At 54.7% G+C, this 18796-nt stretch overlaps 9 protein-coding genes across 9 annotated transcripts; 4 read left to right on the forward strand and 5 right to left on the reverse strand.

Moving 5' to 3' along the window:
• The first annotated feature begins 599 nt into the window (after nt 1-599).
• On the forward strand, nt 600-3084 carry BU26DRAFT_237165 (uncharacterized protein). The gene is made up of 3 exons (XM_033820955.1): nt 600-1785; nt 1837-2021; nt 2074-3084. Exons 1-3 carry the CDS (start codon nt 852-854, stop codon nt 2920-2922), a joined length of 1968 nt encoding a protein of 655 aa, XP_033675412.1. The 5' UTR covers nt 600-851; the 3' UTR covers nt 2923-3084.
• A 205-nt stretch (nt 3085-3289) lies between these two features.
• BU26DRAFT_535927 (uncharacterized protein) lies at nt 3290-4077 on the reverse strand (the record flags this gene model as incomplete). Its single annotated transcript, XM_033831314.1, has 3 exons — nt 3290-3674; nt 3761-3855; nt 3919-4077. The coding sequence occupies 3 exons, from the start codon at nt 4075-4077 to the stop codon at nt 3290-3292; spliced, it is 639 nt and encodes a 212-aa protein (XP_033675413.1).
• A 188-nt stretch (nt 4078-4265) lies between these two features.
• Nucleotides 4266-5658, forward strand: BU26DRAFT_470727 (SURF1-domain-containing protein; the record flags this gene model as incomplete). Its single annotated transcript, XM_033825356.1, has 3 exons — nt 4266-5073; nt 5134-5239; nt 5288-5658. 3 exons carry the CDS (start codon nt 4266-4268, stop codon nt 5388-5390), a joined length of 1017 nt encoding a protein of 338 aa, XP_033675414.1. The 3' UTR covers nt 5391-5658.
• BU26DRAFT_237194 (uncharacterized protein) lies at nt 5488-7225 on the reverse strand. Its single transcript, XM_033820956.1, has 2 exons — nt 7107-7225; nt 5488-7058 (listed from the first exon to the last, which is right to left on the reverse strand). The coding sequence occupies exons 1-2, from the start codon at nt 7191-7193 to the stop codon at nt 5571-5573; spliced, it is 1575 nt and encodes a 524-aa protein (XP_033675415.1). The 5' UTR covers nt 7194-7225; the 3' UTR covers nt 5488-5570.
• A 146-nt stretch (nt 7226-7371) lies between these two features.
• Nucleotides 7372-8969, forward strand: BU26DRAFT_498024 (SET domain-containing protein; the record flags this gene model as incomplete). The annotated part of the gene is made up of 3 exons (XM_033826322.1): nt 7372-7599; nt 7812-8067; nt 8146-8969. Exons 1-3 carry the CDS (start codon nt 7462-7464, stop codon nt 8967-8969), a joined length of 1218 nt encoding a protein of 405 aa, XP_033675416.1. The 5' UTR covers nt 7372-7461.
• Nucleotides 8970-9043: 74 nt separating this feature from the next.
• Nucleotides 9044-12008, reverse strand: BU26DRAFT_526056 (ATP-sulfurylase). The gene is made up of 8 exons (XM_033830655.1): nt 11640-12008; nt 11424-11573; nt 11249-11276; nt 11014-11196; nt 10817-10962; nt 10698-10767; nt 10167-10651; nt 9044-10107 (listed from the first exon to the last, which is right to left on the reverse strand). Exons 1-8 carry the CDS (start codon nt 11656-11658, stop codon nt 9467-9469), a joined length of 1722 nt encoding a protein of 573 aa, XP_033675417.1. The 5' UTR covers nt 11659-12008; the 3' UTR covers nt 9044-9466.
• Nucleotides 12009-12405: 397 nt separating this feature from the next.
• On the reverse strand, nt 12406-13621 carry BU26DRAFT_237249 (phosphoadenosine phosphosulfate reductase). Its single transcript, XM_033820957.1, has 2 exons — nt 13207-13621; nt 12406-13159 (listed from the first exon to the last, which is right to left on the reverse strand). Exons 1-2 carry the CDS (start codon nt 13370-13372, stop codon nt 12420-12422), a joined length of 906 nt encoding a protein of 301 aa, XP_033675418.1. The 5' UTR covers nt 13373-13621; the 3' UTR covers nt 12406-12419.
• An 873-nt stretch (nt 13622-14494) lies between these two features.
• On the reverse strand, nt 14495-17157 carry BU26DRAFT_526058 (uncharacterized protein). Its single transcript, XM_033830656.1, has 4 exons — nt 16714-17157; nt 16283-16658; nt 15833-16232; nt 14495-15715 (listed from the first exon to the last, which is right to left on the reverse strand). Exons 1-4 carry the CDS (start codon nt 16877-16879, stop codon nt 14732-14734), a joined length of 1926 nt encoding a protein of 641 aa, XP_033675419.1. The 5' UTR covers nt 16880-17157; the 3' UTR covers nt 14495-14731.
• A 658-nt stretch (nt 17158-17815) lies between these two features.
• BU26DRAFT_442601 (kinase-like protein) lies at nt 17816-18769 on the forward strand (the record flags this gene model as incomplete). The annotated part of the gene is made up of 3 exons (XM_033824512.1): nt 17816-18119; nt 18164-18241; nt 18288-18769. Coding segments are annotated over 3 exons (864 nt in total), but the record flags the coding sequence as incomplete, so codon positions are not given.
• Between the last annotated feature and the right edge of the window lie 27 nt (nt 18770-18796).

The following is an 18796-nucleotide window of genomic DNA, read 5'->3' on the forward strand; positions in this document are numbered from 1 at the left end:
AGAGGAATATATCAAGATTGATGAATGAAAGGAGACAAGCCCAGACCGGGGAGAAACAGCGACGACGATTGACTGCGCGCCAGGTTGGGCTTAGCGTTAATCCGACCTCCGCTCACACATGGGCACTCCACCTACGGTCAGCATGCATTTCAATGGCATTTGCAGCCGTACAGCCAACTTCATAGAGATTCGCTCTCATAAGCGAAGACCCTCAAGCGTACGCACGTCAGCGCGTCCCACGGCGTGTCTCAAGACGACGGAGTGCGCGCAGAAGGCAGCCTGCAGAGTGAGTGATGCACGCGTCTATCAACTACGCTGCAATAAAGCACTGAGCACGCATACCTAGCTGACTGCATAGGTATTCTGGCGCAGAGGCGATGACATCACCGAGTTCTTGTTGTGGTGCGCAGCCCGGCCTCATTTCCTTCGCCCGCGCAGCCCGTTCTTTCCTTTCACAGAAGCTGCCGGCCGCGTAAACAAACGCTAAGCGCGCAAAATCTTTGCCTCGCGCGTCTTCTCTCCGACCTTCTTCTTCGCTCAACCACTGTCCTCGTTCTTACGGTGGGATATCTTTTCGCTCTGCTGGCCGCCGTTGGATGAGGTTTCCTCTCGTGAACCGAGTAAGTAGCACAGTGCTCCCTTTCCTATCTGCTCTGAGAAGCTGCCCTTTCCTATCCGCTCTGAGTAGCTGCCACTTCGCGTCTGGTTTGAGAAGCTGCCCTTTCCTATCTGTTCTGAGAAGCTGCCACTTCGCATCTGCTCTGAGGAGCTGCCACTCCTCATCTGATCTGAGAAGCCGCCACTTGAAGTGGAGCTTCCTGTCTTGCACACATTAGGTCAGCATTGCCACAATGGAACCGACCCCTGAGATCCTCGCTTTCGAAGCCTTTATCGCCCAACAGAGGCCGAACGTCTCACAGCCATACCAACTCCAGGACGACCGCGTCTGCTCTGGCACCGCCGGGCGCGTTTCCGACCAGAAACTCTCGGACCCTGACCGCAAGGCCATTGACCGAATCCTAGGGCGAATAGCATCGTCGCTCAGGGACATATTAGGCCACAGCAACTCTGACGATGAGAAGCTGTCCGTTATCCAATATGCCATCGACAGTATCACCAACGATCGTCCGATCTCAATCAGTGTCATTGGTAGTCAAGGCCGAGGCAAGAGTCTCTTGGTCAACGCGCTACTCCATCGCAAGACTCTGAGAAATACGAGCTTAAGTGGCCGTGGGTGTACCTCGTGCCCGATCAAGTACGAGCATACTCCGCTGTTCGGAGACGATCAAGACCTATACTCCGCTCAAGTACAGAGTAAGCCCTTCGGCAAGATGAAGTCCCTGATCGGAACCTTCGTGGATAAGTGGCTACGATACCATTGCAGCACCATCCAAGGCAGTGATGGCCAGGTAACAGAAGGGCGGGAGGAGTTGCGAGAGGATGCGAGAGCCGCGGAGAGGTTTTTCCGTTGGTTCTGTAATGCCGACAACGATCCTACCGCGGAATCTGGCCTCCAAGAACTGCTTAGCCAGGCTAAGCCTGCCAAGAGTGAAATCGTCGGATATGTCGTTTCCAAATTCTTCGAACTGAAGCAGCGACATGGCTTCGACGAGAGGGGTAGTAAGACTTTGCCTGCCCAGTCTGGTCGAGAGGTTGCTTCGCAACTCGACCCATACATCACTCATGAAAACGATAGGCCAGATTTATGGCTTATCGTCGATTGGGTTGTTGTTTATACGGGCTCGGAACTCTTGGGTCGCCGTATCAGTATCTTCGATCTGCCCGGTAAGTTGGGTTCGAGCACTATGCACTCATCAAACAAGCTGAGATCATCAGGACTTGGCGACATCAACCAAGCACGCACATTGTCCACGAATTGGGTCCGCCGCACGGCGGATTATGAAATTATCGTGGACGTCTCCGACCGGATTCTTGACGACATAGCTGTCGAGCTGCAATTAAAGCAGAGCATTAAGACGCGCGGTGCAAAGCGGACGATTCTTGTCTTGACGAAGATTGATGTATGTTCTACTACGCTGATCCCATAATCAGCTGTCGCTTAATATTCTGTAGGACTTCCTCGCGGATACTTACAGCTTCGAAAACATCATCCGCACCGAGACAGCAGCGCCGTTTCCGACAATCCGAGAGTACCGCGCACATGCAAAGAAGGATTTGGAGCAGCTCGAGAGCCGGAATCTCTACCTTCCCATTGGTCAGCATAACCTCCATAGGTTGGTGACTCGAAACGAGCACAATCAACCCATCAAGCTCGAAGAGCGAGATGACGACGACACCACACCAGCAGAGTCTACCGCGGAGGAGGACTTGGACCGATACATCGAGTACCTCGAGTGCAAAGCTAAATCGATCTACATTCGCCTCCGCGCGGAGCGATTACAATCAGAGATGATCCAGAAATATCGACAGTGGGATGCCAACAGAGAAGCCATCCATGTATTCTCGGTCTCTTCCATGAAGTACCTAGAATGGATGGGAGAGCTGCCAGCCCACAAGGAACCGGTGCTCTCGCCAGCTGAATGCGGCATTCCTGCTCTCCGGGAATTTCTCCGAACCCGCTCTGCGCTCAGCATCAGCGACGAGTGCAAGAAGCATGCCTCGAGAACGGCTCCTCACATCTTGAAAATGATCGATGGCGTGGTCAGCGACTTGGAAGAAGCTGGCTACGGCCAGTCCCCTTTGCTTTCGGTCCCGCCTACACAAGCCGTGTCCGCCGAGGGTATGGCTGTCCGTGCGCGGTTGCGGGATATTCGCCCAGCCATCGCGGCGGACATTGAGACGATGAAGGCGATTTTGCAGAAGAGCGAGAGGAACGATGGGCCAGTAGCCAAGAGGGCGAGGCTTCAGGGGAGCGAGGAGAACGATGGGCCAGTAGTCAAGAAGGAAGAAGACGGGTGGTGAGATTCTCCGCTGAAGAAGTCTCATGTGGACTTTGTGAAAGGGTTTCGGGTTTCAATTGCGACTCTTCGATTGTCGTTGGATACGGCGCGTGTTGCCCCAGTGAATGCATTCGGCCAGGTTCGCAAAGCAAGAGTACCTGAGTGTTGATGGACATGGTGTGACTCGCATCAGCGAAGGAGCCCCGGTTTGTTCTTAACGATACCTTGGCGACGTGAGCTATATGAGTCAGGTCTTCCCGGTGCTTCTTTCATGGCACGGGTCGATTTTCATGCTGTAGAATAACAAGCCTAATTGGCTGGAGACTGCTTTGGGCCTTGTACTTAATGTCACACCCGAACTTCCAGCCAAGAGGAATTGCGCCTCGTATCTACAGCCTGTTGATCTGTTTCCTCAGCCGCCCGACTTCAATCTCCTGCACCCTAAGATTCTTAGCCAGAGTAGCGAGCCGAGGCACCGGCCCCTCAACCCCGGCAATGAAAGACGCTTGGGCGGAGCGTAAAGCAGGCGGCACCAGGATGCCAAACCAGCGAAGCGGATCTGCGTTCGTTTTGCGGTCCTTGGTAGTTTCGTCGTCGTCGGCGACTTTCTCTTCTGGCGGGGAGGCCTCTGCTTCTGATTCTGCAGGAGCATCCTCGGGAGAGGCGTCTGGTGCAGCGGACGGGTTTTCCGCTTCAGATGGTGTTTGCTTAGAGGCTGGCGCGTCCGCCGTAGACAGGGAGAAGGCGATTTTGGATCCTTCCTCCGTTAATGTGCTAATAGCATCATCAGCTCGACGTCACAGCGACAATAACTAGCGCGATATAATGTGAGGGGAAGGGGATCAGGAAGCTAGACGTACACCTTCCTCGAAGCTTGCATCCTCTCGTCATAGTAATCCTGTCCGTACTGCGTGCGCGAAGAGTTGAAGTTTGCTTGCGCTAGGGAGAAGAAACCCTAGGCAGCCCCATTAACGTTAGTCTGTGTATATGGAAAGAAAGAGAGTATGCGTATGCTTACGGCAGATAGATGCTTCGACAGCTGCTGCTGCGCTTTCTGATACTCGTCCAGCGTGTTTAGGTACTGCCCCAGTAGATCGTCGAGTTTCGAGACGAGGTCGTCTTTAGCGCGGATCTCTGGCTGGGGCTTTGGTACCGACTGGATATCTACTTCTGCCATGTTGGACAAGCTGGAAGTTGGTAAGGTTAGGAAGTTCGTTCGTGCGTGCAGCTTGCTGTGTAGAAGCCCTGGAGGTTGTTCCGGCCGCTAGTCTCCTTCGAGCCCCCCGCGGGCCGCTAAGCGGAGCTCCTCCAACATCCGACATCAACTTTCTCTCCACCATCCTACCACTGCCATCTCGCGCAGCAATGCCGAAACCAAATCCTTTCCTCAACCTCTTCCGGCGGTACTACACCCGCCGCGCCTTCCAACGCCCCTCGTCCAGCCTCCCCCACCCTTCCGCACGCCCGCAATGCCTCCGCGAACGCCTGCGCTGGCACCGCCTCACCCTCCTCCCCCGACGCCCGCTCAGCAGCAGCCGCCCCCGCAAAAACAACGGCCTCGACCCAAACTTCATCTCAATCCTCGACCGCCCCGCGAAAATAGCGCGCGTCGGCAAGCAGCACGGCCCCGGTCTAATAATCCTGGCCGTCATCCCCGTGACAGCCTTCATCCTCGGGTGCTGGCAAGTGCAGCGGCTGGGCTGGAAAACCGAGCTGGTCGCGCGGTTCGAAGACCGGCTGACGTTCCCGCCGCTCGAGCTGCCGCTGCGCATCGACCAGGCCGCGGTGCAGGACTTCGACTACCGGCGGGTCTGGGCGCGGGGCCGGCTGCGGCACGACCAGGAGATGCTGATCGGGCCGCGCATGCTGGAGGGCGAGGAGGGGTATACGGTAGTCACGCCGCTGGAGCGCGAGGACGAGCGGGGGAATAAGTACAAGATTCTGTGCTGTCGGGGCTGGATTCGGAAGGATACGGCGAAGCAGTGGTTTCGGAAGAAGAATGGGGCGCTGCCGGAGGGGGAGGTGGTGGTGGAGGGCCTGCTGAGGGTGCCGCCGAAGGGGAATATGTTTACGCCGAGGAACAGGCCGGAGGAGGGGAAGTGGTTTTTTCCGGATGTGAGGGAGATGGCGGCGTGGACGGGGAGTCAGCCTGTTTGGGTGGAGGAGACGATGAGTGAGTTTCCTTGCGGGGCTTGATGAATGGTATTGGTTGCGGTTGTCTAACTAATGACAGCGCCGGATCTACTCGTCAACTATGAGAGGGAACCCAAGGGAATCCCCGTGGGGAGGGCTGCGGCCGTGAACCTCAGGAATAATCATACACAGTACATCTTCACTTGGTAAGCCCCCGGTTTTTCCTCTCTCTGGATATACCGCTGACGTGTCAGGTACGCACTGAGTCTCGCGACATCCATCATGTTCTGGATGGTGGTTAAAAAACCGCTGTCCGGCACCCAAAAGCGCGTCCGGCACAGCCATGAATGGTCATGATCATAATACCGCATGCTTCTTCATCCCGCCTCTTCTTCCTCATCAACCCTTTCCAGCCGCTTGCGCCTTTGCCTCTTAAATTTGGGTAGAGGCCCCATTCGAAGCTGCTGTAGCAGTTCCCTTGGCAGCAATTTCTGCGCCAGGGAGAACGATGTGCTATTACTTGTAATCTGGCGTGTCCTAAGAAAGAAGGGTCAGCCGCCTTATTGGACAAATGTAGACATCTGTACAGTAAATGTAAACTGTAACATACCTCTTCATTAGAGCGATAACGTCGCTTTCTTCGATCACTTTCCTTCCACCATGCTGTGCATACGCCGCTAGATCCTCGCCTATTTGCTCGAAGAAGAAATCTGAAGTCTGCACTAGTACTGCGAGAGTGTCTTTGCTGATCTTGGCCTTGCTGCCTTGAGACTTCGCAAAGCCCGTTGCGAGGGTTTTGACTGTAGCCGCGGGGAACGAGGGATATTCATGGCCGAACCTGGAGATGTTGAGGGCCCTGCGCTGTCGATCTGCGCGCTGTTTCGTCGCACGCCGTTCGGGAGATTGTGTTTGGAGGCTGCGGTCGAAGGCGGACACTTCTCCGCGGTAGGCTTGAAGATCGGCATCGTCTGCATTGTCGTGCTCTGATTCCCACCCGGTGATCCCAAAACTGCCTTCGTCGTCATCGTCATCGCCGCCTGGAATAACAGCAGTTTCTTCCTGATCTTCCCCGGCCCCAGCTTGAATATCATCCTCATCTCCGTCTATCTGCGCGCCCATCTCTTGCACCCTTTCTTGCGTGTCCTCTCGCGCTCCGTCTCGGGCTTGAGCTTGCATGCGCGGTGGAATGGTAAACCTGAATGTGGGCTCTTCCGTATCGTCGTCCATTTCGCCGAACACGCCCAGGTCGACATCGCTTGGTCGTCCATCTCGTCGCCCTGTCAAAGCTCGTATCTCCGTGGTCGTATCATCTAAGTCTTCCTCTGCCACATCCTCAAGCAGCTCATCCGGGTTGAGCGTACGTCTGCGGTTAATGAACGTCCCATCGACTTCGTACTCCTCCCCGTCTATGCCCAATTCATTGATATCCGCGAATCGCTCGCTGACCCTGGTTGTGAACATCATCCGCGGATCCTCGCTAATTGCCCGTCTTCCAAATTCAAGCGATTGAATGGTTCCGTTATCTACATCGTCTGGTAGGTTGGGAAGGAGCGATTGCCGCGGAGGAGCTTCGTGGAAACTATCATCGTCGTACATATCCTCCAGCGGCATGGAAAGGCGCGGTACAGCAGGATCGGGGCCATCGTCCACATCTGGGAGATCGAGCGCGGAATGTCGAGGGCGACGCTGTTGTTCTTGCGGAGAAGGCTGGACGGGCCGGGTGTCGCGCGCAAGTACTCGACTCAGATCTCGCAGAATATCCCGCGGTGTCTCTCTCTGTGTCCTCCCGCTTCTCCTCCGCCCCGGGGTCCTCGCCGCATTTGCGCGCTCCCTCAAAGCGCGAATCGCATGCGGAGTAGTCGGCGCGTTTCGTCGGATGGGGGTAGGACGCGTAGCGGGTCCGCCTCGGGGCGTTCTCCCGGTACCTGGCGTACGAATTGGTCTGCTGCCGGGTGTCGGAGTGACGCTGACAGCACGTCGGAAAGGAGTGACGGGCTTTGGAGCAGCGGTCGCGAGGCGTTGCAGCTGGAGAAGCGTTAGAGCAAAGCGGCGTTGACAGGATTAAGCACGTACATCTGCGTAGATGGTCCCGCTGTTGTCGGCCGCCCCTTCAGATGTGCGCGAACCGACGCGCTGCTTCTTGCGCGCAGACTCCGACATGGTTATTTTTCAAGAAGACCAGACAATTGCGGCGGGAGGTGAGTTGGAAAGTGGATGCGGGCGGGTTTGATGTAATCGCGTCGCGTTCCATAGAAAGGGGTTTAGCGCCTTGGTGGCTTTGGCTATCGATAGCATGCGCCACATTCACCGCCACAGCGTTTCATCAATTCACTCCTCATTGACTCAGAGCCGCCCGTACATCGCAGATCTACCAACAATCAGCTATGCGCAGGTAGCCTAGAAAGATAACACTTTGCACAAGAGGGATATGGCAGCTTTGGATCCGGGCGAAGAGCATACGCGCTTCACTGAGTGGGCGAAGAGGAATGGCGTGCAGATCAATGGCGTTGCTCCAGCAAAGTTCGTGGATAGAGGAATGGGCATCGTGGCGGCGAAGGACTTGAAGGTTAGTCAGATACTCTCTTGCTGCTCCGTCGAATTGTTTCCGCCCCAGAGAAGGAGCATTGCTCCACTGGCGTCTTATACCCTCCGGAGAGAGGCCTATTCGCTTCTACTTCCGGTATATATGACAGTTAAAAGTCATATCCCCTTCCAGTCTTCAGTTCTCCTTGCTTGTAGGTAGTTCATGGTATTAAAACATCATGCTAAGCGTTCAAGAAAGGAGACCAGCTAGTCCACGTCCGCAGCACCTCACTCATCACCGTAGCCCATCCCTCAATCCAAGCCCTCAAATTCCCCGCAAAAACCACCGTACACGCCCGCCTCGCCGCCTACCTAGCTCTTTCGTTCACCAACAAAGGCGGCGAGCTTACGCCATGGCAAGCCGTCTGGCCCAGCGAACAAGACCTCGAAACCATCCTGCCGATCCACTGGCCCAAGAAACTGCAAGACCTGCTCCCAAACGCCGCGAACGGTAGGTAACCCAACCCAACCCAACTCTCTCAAACCTTTTAATTCATTCAGCACATGTTAACTAACATGACCCAACCAGTCCTCCTCACCGCCCAACGCTCCAAGCTCGAAAAAGACTACCTCTCCATCCACTCACTCCCCACCTTCTCGCACCTCCCCAAGCCCCTCTTCACCCACGCCTGGCTGCTCGTCAGCACGCGCACCTTCTACTGGGAGTACCCGGACCTGCCCCCCGCGCACCCGCGGCTCCCCAAGAAGCGCAGCAACCTCACCGCCGACGACTGCTACGCCATGGTACCCTTCATGGACTACTTCAACCACTCGCCGCGCGGGTGCGACCCGGCGCACGACCGCAGCGGCTACTCCGTAACCGCAGATCGCGACTACAGCGCCGGCGAGGAGGTCTGCGTGTCGTACGGGTCGCACACGAATGATTTCTTGCTTGCGGAGTACGGCTTTATTCTGGAGGAGAACGCGTGCGATGCGCTGGCACTCGACCACATTATCCTCCCGCAGCTCTCCGCCGCGCAGCTCGCTACGCTGAAGGAAGACGGCTTTTGTGCTAACTACACTCTCTCCCCTTCCGCTTCCTCCTCCCCAGCAGCAGCAGCAGCAGCAGCGATCTGCCACCGCACCCAAGCCGTGCTGCGCCTGCTCACGCTCCCGCACCGGCGCTACGCCGCCTTCGTAAGCGGGACCGACGACAGCGCCGCAGACCAGGCCCGCGTGGACGCGTACCTGCTCGGCCTGCTGGTCAAGTACGAGAGGCAGGTTATGGAGATACTGGAGGAGGTAGAGGGGCTGGATGAGACGGCGAGTGAGCAGAAGGATGTGCTGGGGAGGAGGTGGAGGCAGATTCGGCGGATTGTGAGGGGGGCTGTGGGGACGTTGGGGGGCGGGTAGGATAGGATAGAGTAGGGTTCAGGAGGAAGAGGCAAGTGCGCGGGTTTGGTACATGCGATCTTGTACCGGTACAACGAGTCTGAGTATCCGTCCATCATTCGCGTGCTGTAATGTGGAGCCCAACGTGCAGGTGCCCATCAATGCCAATCGCCCCTCGGGATGTCGCAATCGACGTGCATCTTGCGTGCTCGCCTTATCGATCGGCCCAAGCCAACGGGTGGGAAACCCAGTACCAGATCAGCTCCATGTCACCGATGCATGGACATCTTCTCCAGAAGGAGCCAAGTTGAATTCGCTTTTGCATGCCCCCAGGGGTTTCCCGCGTGGCATTCGGTCGATCTAATGCATAAACCTTATCAAAACCTCATCTCATCTCCTGCGTCTTGTATGCCTTGTCTATCATATTTTAAAAGAAAAAGCAAATATGAAATCTTCCATATGCAGTCCGATCAGGGTCTTCCACATTTTGCTCTTCTCTCCCCCGGGATGTGCACCACTTACAGCTGCTCCAGCAGGCCCTCGGCCTCAAGCAGCAGCACAATTTGATGCACCGCCGTACGCACATTACTCGTCGAGATGTCAACCGTCAGGTCCGCCTTCTTCGGCACCTCATACGGATCATCCACGCCCGTAAATCCTTTGATCTCGCCATTTCGTGCCTTGGCATAGATTCCCCTCTTATCCGTCTTCTCCGCATACTCGAGCGGCGTCGCCACGTGAATCAGATAAAAGCTGCCATACTTTTCCACCAGCTCGCGCGCATGCTGTCTGCTCTCCTCAAACGGTGCAATTGGTGCCGCGATGACGGCTGCACCAGCCTTAGTAAGTTCGGAGGCTACGAATGCAATACGGCCGATATTGATGTCGCGGTCTGCGCGAGAGAAGCCGAGCTCGGAGGAGAGCTCGCTGCGGACCGTCTCACCTAGGAGGAGCGAGACGGAGCGCCCACCTTGCTGATTGAGGGTGACGTTGAGGGCGCGGGCGATGGCGTCTTTGCCAGAGTTTTGGTAGCCCGTCAGGAAGACGGTGAAGCCTTGTTTGCTGCGCGGAGGATGGGATTCGCGGAGGACTTTAACGACTTCGGGGTAGGAGAACCATTCGGGAATTTCCTGGCCAGTGCGAAGACGCTTGCGGAGTTCTATAGCAGTCGTTAGCAGCGAATTGTGTTGTTCGAGGAGAAAGGGAGAGTAAACGTACCTGTGCCGGAGATATCAAGAGTCCGCACGCCGGTTGGGACCTCATCCTTCGGCCTATACTCATCCGAGTCTGGAAGGTACGTCATCTGCTGGAAGGGAACGACATCAATGCCAAGCTCGCTCTTATACTTCTCCACCGCATGCTGGGCGTCATAAGGGCCGTAAAAATCAACGCCTTTAGAGTTCTTGCCCGGACCGGCGTGGTCACGTCCAACGATGAAGTGAGTAGCACCGTGGTTCTTGCGAATAATGGCGTGCCAGATGGCCTCGCGAGGGCCACCCATGCGCATAGCCAAAGGCAGAAGACCAAGCACAGCCATCCCGTTGGGATATCGGGGGAGCAGCGCCTGGTAGACGCGGACACGGGTGAAGTGATCAATGTCACCAGGCTTGGTGAGACCGACAACAGGGTGGATCAGGACGTTAGCTTGACGGGCACGGGCAGCGCGGACGGTGAGTTCTCGGTGAGCGCGGTGCATAGGGTTTCTGAAGAAGGGTCAGATACGTCCCCTGCTGTAAGCGCCATACGCACCTCGTCTGAAATGCCACGACCTTGGACCAGCCCAGCTTGTCGAAGTGCAGACGAAGCTCTGCGGGAGTGTCTATAGAGGTCAGCTTCAGGTTCGCAAGTCCCGTATGGTTGCAACGCACATCGAAGACCAACATAGTCATAATGCTCCAGCCGGTCGATAGCGTCGAGCTTGCCGCCGACATAAAACTCCTGTGCCGTGTCGAAGAGGTACTTGATAGCCGGATGCTCGGGGTCACCTCCAAAGACCTCCTTAGCTTCGCTCTCCCTGTAGAGCGGTCAGTGACGCTCTAATGTCTCCCTGTGCGTGTCTCCCTACTTGTCCGGCTTGTAGATGTCGTCGACGGTGAGGATGGCGAGGTTGCGGTCATCGCGGAAGTCGCGGAGCGCAATGCGGGCGCCGGGCTTGACGCCCTCGCGGTCGATCGTTTCCTGCGAGACATCGAGGGTGATGGGGATGCTAAAGAGGCTTCCGTCGGCGAGTCGGCAGTCCTTGACGACGCTGTAGGATGTTAGCTCTGGCGTCGAAGCTCCAGAAGCTTAGGAGCACATACCCCTCGTAGTCCTTCTGGTTCAAGAAGCCTACGCGTCCTCAAGTCAGCCATTGCGCCGTCCAATTGCACTTGCGAAGTCTGCGTGAGTATCCTGCCGTCCCCGAGGCCGGGATGCAAACAGGGCAAACACGAGGGGCGCAAGGTCGGCCCCGCGACACACGAAGCACCGACGCACCTTCCAGCGGCGAGAAACCACCGCTCAGGATGAGCTCCAGGTCGCACAGCTGCCTCTCCGACAGCACAATCGCAGGCAGCTTCTCCGCCTCCGCATACAGCTCCCTGCGCCGCGGCGCATCGCGCGCAATCAGGTCCTTGAGGACTCCGCCTGTCCCAATTTGTCAGCCCAATTTCTCTGCCTCGCTGTTCGCAGTCGCCGGATGACCGAGCTTACCGTGGGGTGGGTTCGCCATTTTGCAAGAAGTGTGCGAAGGGAGGAGTGCGTAGGTCGACTGTGTCCTTTAAAGACGGGGAAATGAGAGGTCAATGGCTCGTTTTGCGTGGCCGCGCACCTCGCCGTTTAGAATAAGAGGGCGTGGAGAATCGTCGTAGACGGCGTCGTCAGTCCGTGGTTCAAAGCGCTCGCTGCAAACGTCAGCGAGCAGGGAAGACGCCACACGCGCTCGGACAGTGAGGAGTATGGAGGGGAAGAGGAGAAGATGTGCAAAAGGGCGGAGAGTAGCTATAAAATTTTCGGTCGGGTCGGAGCTTGGTTTATGTATCCACGACCGGGGAGTTTCGCCCATATTTCGCCCACCATTCAGTAGTGAGCGTATGGCACAATCTTGGAACCGCTGCTAGCCTAGCTATAACCGGTGCAACGTTTGATCGGCAATTTCTTGGAAGGATTGCGCAATAGCACGAGGGCTTTTGTCAGATGCCGTGTGGAGGTACCTCTACGCCTCACACTGGTAGCAGCTTGCAACACATCACAATTCACAGCGCACTTGTGTGCATTTTTATTCTCTTCATTTGAAATGTCTACAGTGTGCAGGACAATGTCCTGGTCTCTTGGTATCTCAACCCCGGATCTGCTCGTCACAATCTGGTGTGACCTCCAGGGGAGCTATGCTCATGTTCATGTTCCTCATGCAGCCCGCTCATGCCCCAACGCCAATGCTGAAATGCAACGAATATGACCACTAAAGAAAATATCCGATGACGACATTCAGCCTTATGCAGCCAACGACGTATTCTGCAGCTGCTCGCTTATTTCTTCCTCTTGCCGCCTCAGCTCTTGCTGCAGAAGGAATTGGGCATACCGCGACTTGGGGTTGTGAATTCCGCACTCCGTCTTAGGCTTTCCTTTCCAGCGTCCAGATCGCTCGTCTTCGCCGGCAGCGACCGCCTGGGTAGAGTGCCAGTCACCCACGCTCTTATATCCGCGGTCGAGGAGCTCGTTGTATGGCACCTTGTTCGCATTGACGTACTCCTGTACTTGAGTGAATGACCAATTGGCAAGCGGGTTGACCTTGATGAGACCGGCATCGTCGACTTCAATGATGTCGAGATCCCCACGCTTGCCGCCTTGGCTCTTCCGGCGTCCAGTCAGGACAGCCTTGACCTGAAGCTCGGAGTACGCCCGCTGTGCGGGCTCGACCTTGGCGACATAGTCGTACAGCTCGTCGTTCGTCTCCCATAGTTTGTGGCCGTGCTTCGCAGTGAAGTCGTCGATGGTGTCGCATCCGGCGGGCTTGTAGACGTGGATCGGAGTTCCGTATCGTCTCCGCACTCGATCAACCAGCGCCAGAGTCTCATCGAAATGGTGAAGGGTGTCGAGGAAGATGAGGTCGATGTTGTGCTTGAGAGGACCATCGAGTTTTGATAACATGTCCAGTGTCACTAGCCCCGTCAAGCCAAAGGCTGTTGTCTGATACAGGCCTGGTAATGAGGTGATGCACCATCGAAGAATGTCTGAGATGGTTAGTCATCACTCCACTGCATAGCGGGGCAGTCCATACCTTGAGGCTCCAACTTCTGTAATTGAGTGTTGAGGAACTTGACGTGAGGTTTGCTGAAGTAGACGTCTGGGATGCTGTCTCGGCTCGATGAACCAGAGGCATACCCGGACTCGTCATCGTGGATTACGACGCCCTCGAAGGGTTCTCCGTATACGGGTGATGCCATGTTGAAGAGCACCTGGCACTGCTAGCAATTCAGGCGCACGTGAGGACAATCCGGATGAGGAAAGGGGATTGCTTTTGAGAATCTGCAGTGGCTTTTGGCGCGGGAATTAAGGCGAGAAGCCGGAATTCTGGACTGCAACGTAGATGTAGAGGTCGAGGAGAAGCAATGCAGCGAGAGTATATATCCAGCTCCGTCATCGGCTGGCGTTTGAAATCAATGTGTTGGTGCTCATACTGGAGCAGTATGGCGCAATCCGCGCTAACCCTTGTGGTACGAAAACTCTTCGGTACAAAGGTACCGTTTCACCCAATCAACGGCCGGCGGCGAGATCGAACTTGTAATCGTCCCTGAGCATCACTTACCCTTTTGCTTCCGCGGCTCTTGCGTGCGACCTTGCATAGATTCCGAAGCGTTGTGCGCATATGGTGTCGTCGAGCGACGAACTGCGAACTTCAACTCTTTCAACCCATCGGAACCAAATGACGACAGAACACGACTTCTAAGAATGAAATAAACACAAAAAAAGACAGAAAACGACGAAATCAACCCCATTCAAGCATTGTCGTCGCCAAGTCTGGGGTATCGCTTTAGCCTTAGCGTATACGAAGGACGAAGTGCGGAGAATGAAGATGGCGTGCTCTTCGTGGGGTATGTCGCATCTGCGAGACAGAAGCGATGCGTTACAAATAGATCCCGAGTTATACTCGCAGGCCTCGTTGCAAGGGTACTTCGGATGTGCTGTCGATGGTGTGATGGGAAAGCTGCCGAGCTCTCCCAAGCACATTGCATCGCTCAAGACGAGGGCCTTCTGTGGCATCTCGATGGGGCTGTCTCGTCATTCTGTATCGCAAAGCCATGAGCTGTTACAAGATTGTCACGGCCGAGCTGAGTCGTCGGGATAAGGTTTATCGAGTGAGATCTGCCTCGTAAATGCCCGTCCCTTCACGAGAGGGAAAGTGGCGATCTTACTCGGCGGCTTTGTCATCGACTTCGCGCTAAGCCTGATATGGACATCGACACCCTCCGGCTTGCATGTCAAAGAGGCGGATAATGAACCTTACACAGGTACTTATGATACGCTATACCTTTATCTTGGTCAGCCAAGATAAGACCGATAGTGTTGGATGATTGAACTGTTTGATTGCCGTAACGCACCTATGGTAAACAGGTAGCACGCAAGAGTGAGCTGCGATTGCTTCATCATGCTCCCTTGACCAGTCATTCCACAGCCTCCTGTCACGGTGGCCGTTCACGCAGCTTCTATTCTCCAATGTGACACGGAGCGTGCACTGCAGACCGCCTTTCTCACGGCAACTCCAAATGGTATGACCACGGATGCCTGCATGGGCCAACAGATAATCAACCCTCACCCGCCATCTGCCTCATGTCCTCCCTATCCTCTGCCGTCAATGTACCCGCCTTGGCTTGCTCCTTCCAGTGCTCCAGTCGTTCGTATTGCTCGGCGCTTAAGGTCGATTTGAGTAGCTTGAGCAGCTTCGGTGCGAATTTACCCGTTGCGTAGACAATACCGGGGTACTGCCTGGCGAAGAGGACAATAATCAGGGTTAGAAACATGACCGGAGGTTCAGTCTTTGGCTTCTGCATTCTCCGGATCATGTCGCCGGTCAAGGCCTTCTTGGCCTCTACCAGCGATGCGGGGTCGGGCTCCTGTACACCCTGCTTCTTTCCAAACTTCTCCATCGCCGCGACCGCGCTTTTGAGATCTGCCTTCCCTTCTGCTAGTGCACTCTCCAGTTTCTGAGCATTCTTGCGGGTCTTTCTGCTGCGAACGAGCCCTTGTGAACGAGCCTTGGCTAGTGCATCCGAGAAGAGCTCCTTTTGTAAATGAGCAGATAGGAGGTCAGCGAGTTGATCTCGGAGTTTCCCGTCCTCGATGGCCTGTAAGCCCTCGCGGTAGTTGTGCACCCGCGATAACACCCGTTCGATCCAGAATGCAGAGAAGGCTTCCTCGTTCTGTGATTCCAAAACGGATATCTCGCTCCAGAAATGCTCCTCCATTACCCTGTCGGTCCCCTTCTCTTCGGTTACAGCGCGCAAAAGAGGCCGATCGCTAGGGATAGCGGCGAGTATGTCAGAGATCTGGAATTTGAGATCCTTGTCGGCTGTCTCTTTAAGTTCTTCCCATTTGCCCGTGGCTTGTGCTTTTGCGGATTGGGAAAGCTCGTCACACACCGAATCATACTTCCTCGTCGTCAGGATGTACGTACCCGTCCGATGAAGTTTGGGGTCCGATTTCTGTTCGTAGGTCGTCCTGACGCGTCGCTCGAGTTTGTCTACAATTTCGTTCTGAATGTCGGCTGGAAACGCAGGCTCGATCTCCGACTATACTACCTCAGCTGACCGTCCATAATGGCAGGAGTAGAGATCAGATCCACCAACCATGGAGAATGGATTTAAAGGGTCGATGCGTGAAGGGGAATGGGATGAATTATTACTAACCGTTAACTCTACACTGCCGTTGGCTTCAAGTTCACGGACGCACTCGTCGGCCAGCTTCGAGAGCCAGGCTTCAGAAATTGCAGATGTGCCAGCCAAGAAGATTGTAGGTAATGTGGCAAACTGATCTTGCACATCTCTGTAGGACGAATAGAGCTCACCGAATTCCTTGGCAAAGCTTTGCAGGTCAATGTATGCATGGCTCCCTGACTGCAATTCGGCGATCTTTGCATCCCGTTTCTGCAAGATTGATTGCCTGGGAGTGCAATAGACGATGCCCGCCTTCTCAGCAATATGGAATTGCGGCCCCATGGCTGTCTCCACTAGAAGCTGTTGAAGGTTTCGCGATATATACCATATCGGAGGTTCCCCTGGCAGGGTCTGAGACGTCAGTTCAAGGGTCCTGATAATGGTTAGCGAACAGCGATTGAGAAATGATTTTGCTCTGCTTACTCGGCATTCTTCAATGAGAGATCTAGACCTTCCTTCATGGCTTCTTGGAGAGTCTGCTGGTAGGCCTTAGTGAGCAGGTGGTCATCAATTTCGAGAAGATCATCATGTAATCTCGATTCTTTATCGTGAGTGAGTGCGTCGATGCTCTCCATTGAAACATTGTGATCTTTGGAGAATGCAGCCTTAGACACAATGCTCTCCGTGACAAGGTCTCGGAAATGTCGTTCGATGGAATCGCGCTGCTCTTTCATGATGACGCTGAGCCTATCCTCGCTCAGCAAAGCCAGGTGAGAATGTTCTCGGACAAGCTGGAGAACGGTATCGATGTCCACGTCTAGCTGGTGGCTGACGACCGAAGTATGCATTCGATGTGTCTCTACAGGCAGCGGTTAGTACAGGGTGGATAACCGAGAAGGCACAGGAATTATTACCTTTAGTGGCTAGACGCTTGAATTGATCCAAGAGATGTTTTCGAGTAATGCACCCATGGCCTCTGGATGAGAGGAACAACGGCGGAAGCTGTTCCGATCCTTCTTGAGCCTGCTTTGCTGGAGGCAATAACCGAAACACGGTCTGAACGTCCTCTTCTGAGAACATGTTGTAACCGTGCCCTGTAACCTGTGTGGAAGAGCGTTGATGCGATGTTGACGGGGCTTGGCTGCCGCGCAAAATTCAAGGTGGGCATGCAGTGTGCCGTCGGCCTGCGGCGGGGTGGTGTGATTAGTAGTGTATAGTTAGTAGGCAATCAAGATTGTGTGCAGGCCGTGAAACGAAGAGCAGACCTCGGGAGGAACTGAAGAGGTCCGCTCAAGAGTTGGCGACGAATCAGGCAATCGCGTGAGGTCATGCAGGTGAAAGGGTGTCCGACCGCTCCGAATACCTCCGAGGTAGGTGCTTGCTGATACGGAGCGGGCTCGACTCGATCTCGACTTCGGATGTGCCAAACGTTCCGCCATGTATTTTATTCGCTTTCTCGTTTGCACGCTCGATTACGTAGACTTGCTTAATTATCTCGCTAGATACGCGGTTATTGTAGAATCTACACGTGTGGGACTCCCTTTGACTTGTCTTTTCACGAGGCGTGAGGCGAATATTACGCGTATCAATGTTGTGTTGTTGAAAACCCGCCGCGGCAGGATGAGACGGAGGTCCGGCTAAACCCCGGCTTTACCTAGTTGAAGGCATCAATTCTGTACACTTCTGTCCTCTCTAATCTGCTTGTAACTTTTTAGCATGCATGCTTTTACATCTCGTCGCCCTTTAGCTGGCTTGCAACGGCTCACCTATGCCTCACTCTCATTTCCTACCTGCTATTTTTCTCTCCTACACGCGCCGGCGATGGAAGTCGGACAAACGCTTTTTGGACGCAAGGGGCGTTACCTTCTGAGCAAGCGCCTTGAGCATGACAGGCATGATTCTACAGTCTTCAAGGCGAAAGTGTTACCAGGAAACAAATTCAATATTGCATCCAGATGGCCTGTTACTGCTCATTGAACTGCTGCGAGTACTTGAGCTAATTCCCAGATCAGGGTTCTCATCAAAACTGCCACGCCTGGTAACGAGAATACTAGGAAGTCTTTGGAGCGAGAATACAATGCCTACCAAAGACCCGCCATCGCATCATCTCCATGTATCCGAGCCTTGTGCGACATCGTGGGACACCCTAGGGATCTCACTGGCGAAGAGAGCGCCTGCTTAGTTCTCGAGTGGTTGGACTACACTTTAGCAACACTACGGCCTGAGAGTGTCCGAAACAATCATACCCTTCTCAAAGCCTTTATTCGCGCAAGCCTCTCTGCCCTTGACACATTTAAGCGGGAGGGACTTGCTTATGTAGGTAGAGTACGTTTTGGATGGCCGAATCTTCACTAATCAATCCAGATGTTAAATCTGCAAACGTCCTGCTCTCCAACATTGACACAGATAGCCCAATTATTAAAATAGCAGATTTAGGACTCGGTAAGCACCGCTTCCCCTGCTGTGATGTCATGCTGACGTACTTCAGCGTGTCCGGAAGGCAGTCTCAAGTTTGCTCAACCGTATGCTACACGTGCCCCCGAAGTTTACCGAGGCTTCGCCTGCACTCATCACGCCGATGTCTGGGCACTCGCCGTGACTGTGGTTGAACTGTTCAATTCCGACCTTTTTGGCTTCTCCGACATAGACTGCAATGTCCCAGTTGAGGGTTGGTGTATCGCAAAGCTCGTGCTGCTCTTCGGGGGCGATCTCGGTCCGCTTGCGGACAACGATGCCATCAAGAAGGATTTCAAACTGGGCAGACTCCTTGCCGAGTGGGTTGATAAGGGCGAGCAGGTTGTGAAAGTGTCATCATTTGAGGAGGAGATGCAGAGTATAGACATGCCGCAGGCATTAAAGGGTTTTGTGAAATATCTGCTCGTCGTTGATCCAGACAAAAGGCCCTCAGCTGCACAGGCGCTAGCATCAAAAGAGCTTCGGTCTTTTGAAGCAGAAAGTCTAGAGGCATAGCATAGTCCTTTCGAACTAACAAGTAGA

Source organism: Trematosphaeria pertusa (assembly GCF_010094035.1).
Source record: "Trematosphaeria pertusa strain CBS 122368 unplaced genomic scaffold BU26scaffold_30, whole genome shotgun sequence".
Classification (NCBI taxonomy): domain Eukaryota; kingdom Fungi; phylum Ascomycota; class Dothideomycetes; order Pleosporales; family Trematosphaeriaceae; genus Trematosphaeria; species Trematosphaeria pertusa.

What these genes read in the sequence shown, in the direction of transcription:
- BU26DRAFT_237165 (XM_033820955.1), top strand. Translation starts at nt 852, where the DNA reads ATGGAACCGACCCCTGAGATCCTCGCTTTCGAAGCCTTTATCGCCCAA. An exon ending in CAGTATCTTCGATCTGCCCG is followed by an intron (nt 1,786 to 1,836) that starts GTAAGTTGGGTT and finishes TGAGATCATCAG; the next exon opens with GACTTGGCGACATCAACCAA. An exon ending in TTGTCTTGACGAAGATTGAT is followed by an intron (nt 2,022 to 2,073) that starts GTATGTTCTACT and finishes AATATTCTGTAG; the next exon opens with GACTTCCTCGCGGATACTTA.
- BU26DRAFT_237194 (XM_033820956.1), bottom strand. Translation starts at nt 7,193, where the DNA reads ATGTCGGAGTCTGCGCGCAAGAAGCAGCGCGTCGGTTCGCGCACATCT. An exon ending in GCGGGACCATCTACGCAGAT is followed by an intron (nt 7,059 to 7,106) that starts GTACGTGCTTAA and finishes ACGCTTCTCCAG; the next exon opens with CTGCAACGCCTCGCGACCGC.
- BU26DRAFT_526056 (XM_033830655.1), bottom strand. An exon ending in TGGTTTCTCGCCGCTGGAAG is followed by an intron (nt 11,277 to 11,423) that starts GTGCGTCGGTGC and finishes GAGGACGCGTAG; the next exon opens with GCTTCTTGAACCAGAAGGAC. An exon ending in GTCGTGGCATTTCAGACGAG is followed by an intron (nt 10,652 to 10,697) that starts GTGCGTATGGCG and finishes ACCCTTCTTCAG; the next exon opens with AAACCCTATGCACCGCGCTC.
- BU26DRAFT_237249 (XM_033820957.1), bottom strand. Translation starts at nt 13,372, where the DNA reads ATGGCATCACCCGTATACGGAGAACCCTTCGAGGGCGTCGTAATCCAC. An exon ending in ACAGAAGTTGGAGCCTCAAG is followed by an intron (nt 13,160 to 13,206) that starts GTATGGACTGCC and finishes TAACCATCTCAG; the next exon opens with ACATTCTTCGATGGTGCATC.
- BU26DRAFT_526058 (XM_033830656.1), bottom strand. Translation starts at nt 16,879, where the DNA reads ATGTTCTCAGAAGAGGACGTTCAGACCGTGTTTCGGTTATTGCCTCCA. An exon ending in CTCTCATTGAAGAATGCCGA is followed by an intron (nt 16,233 to 16,282) that starts GTAAGCAGAGCA and finishes AACCATTATCAG; the next exon opens with GACCCTTGAACTGACGTCTC. An exon ending in ACGGCAGTGTAGAGTTAACG is followed by an intron (nt 15,716 to 15,832) that starts GTTAGTAATAAT and finishes GAGGTAGTATAG; the next exon opens with TCGGAGATCGAGCCTGCGTT.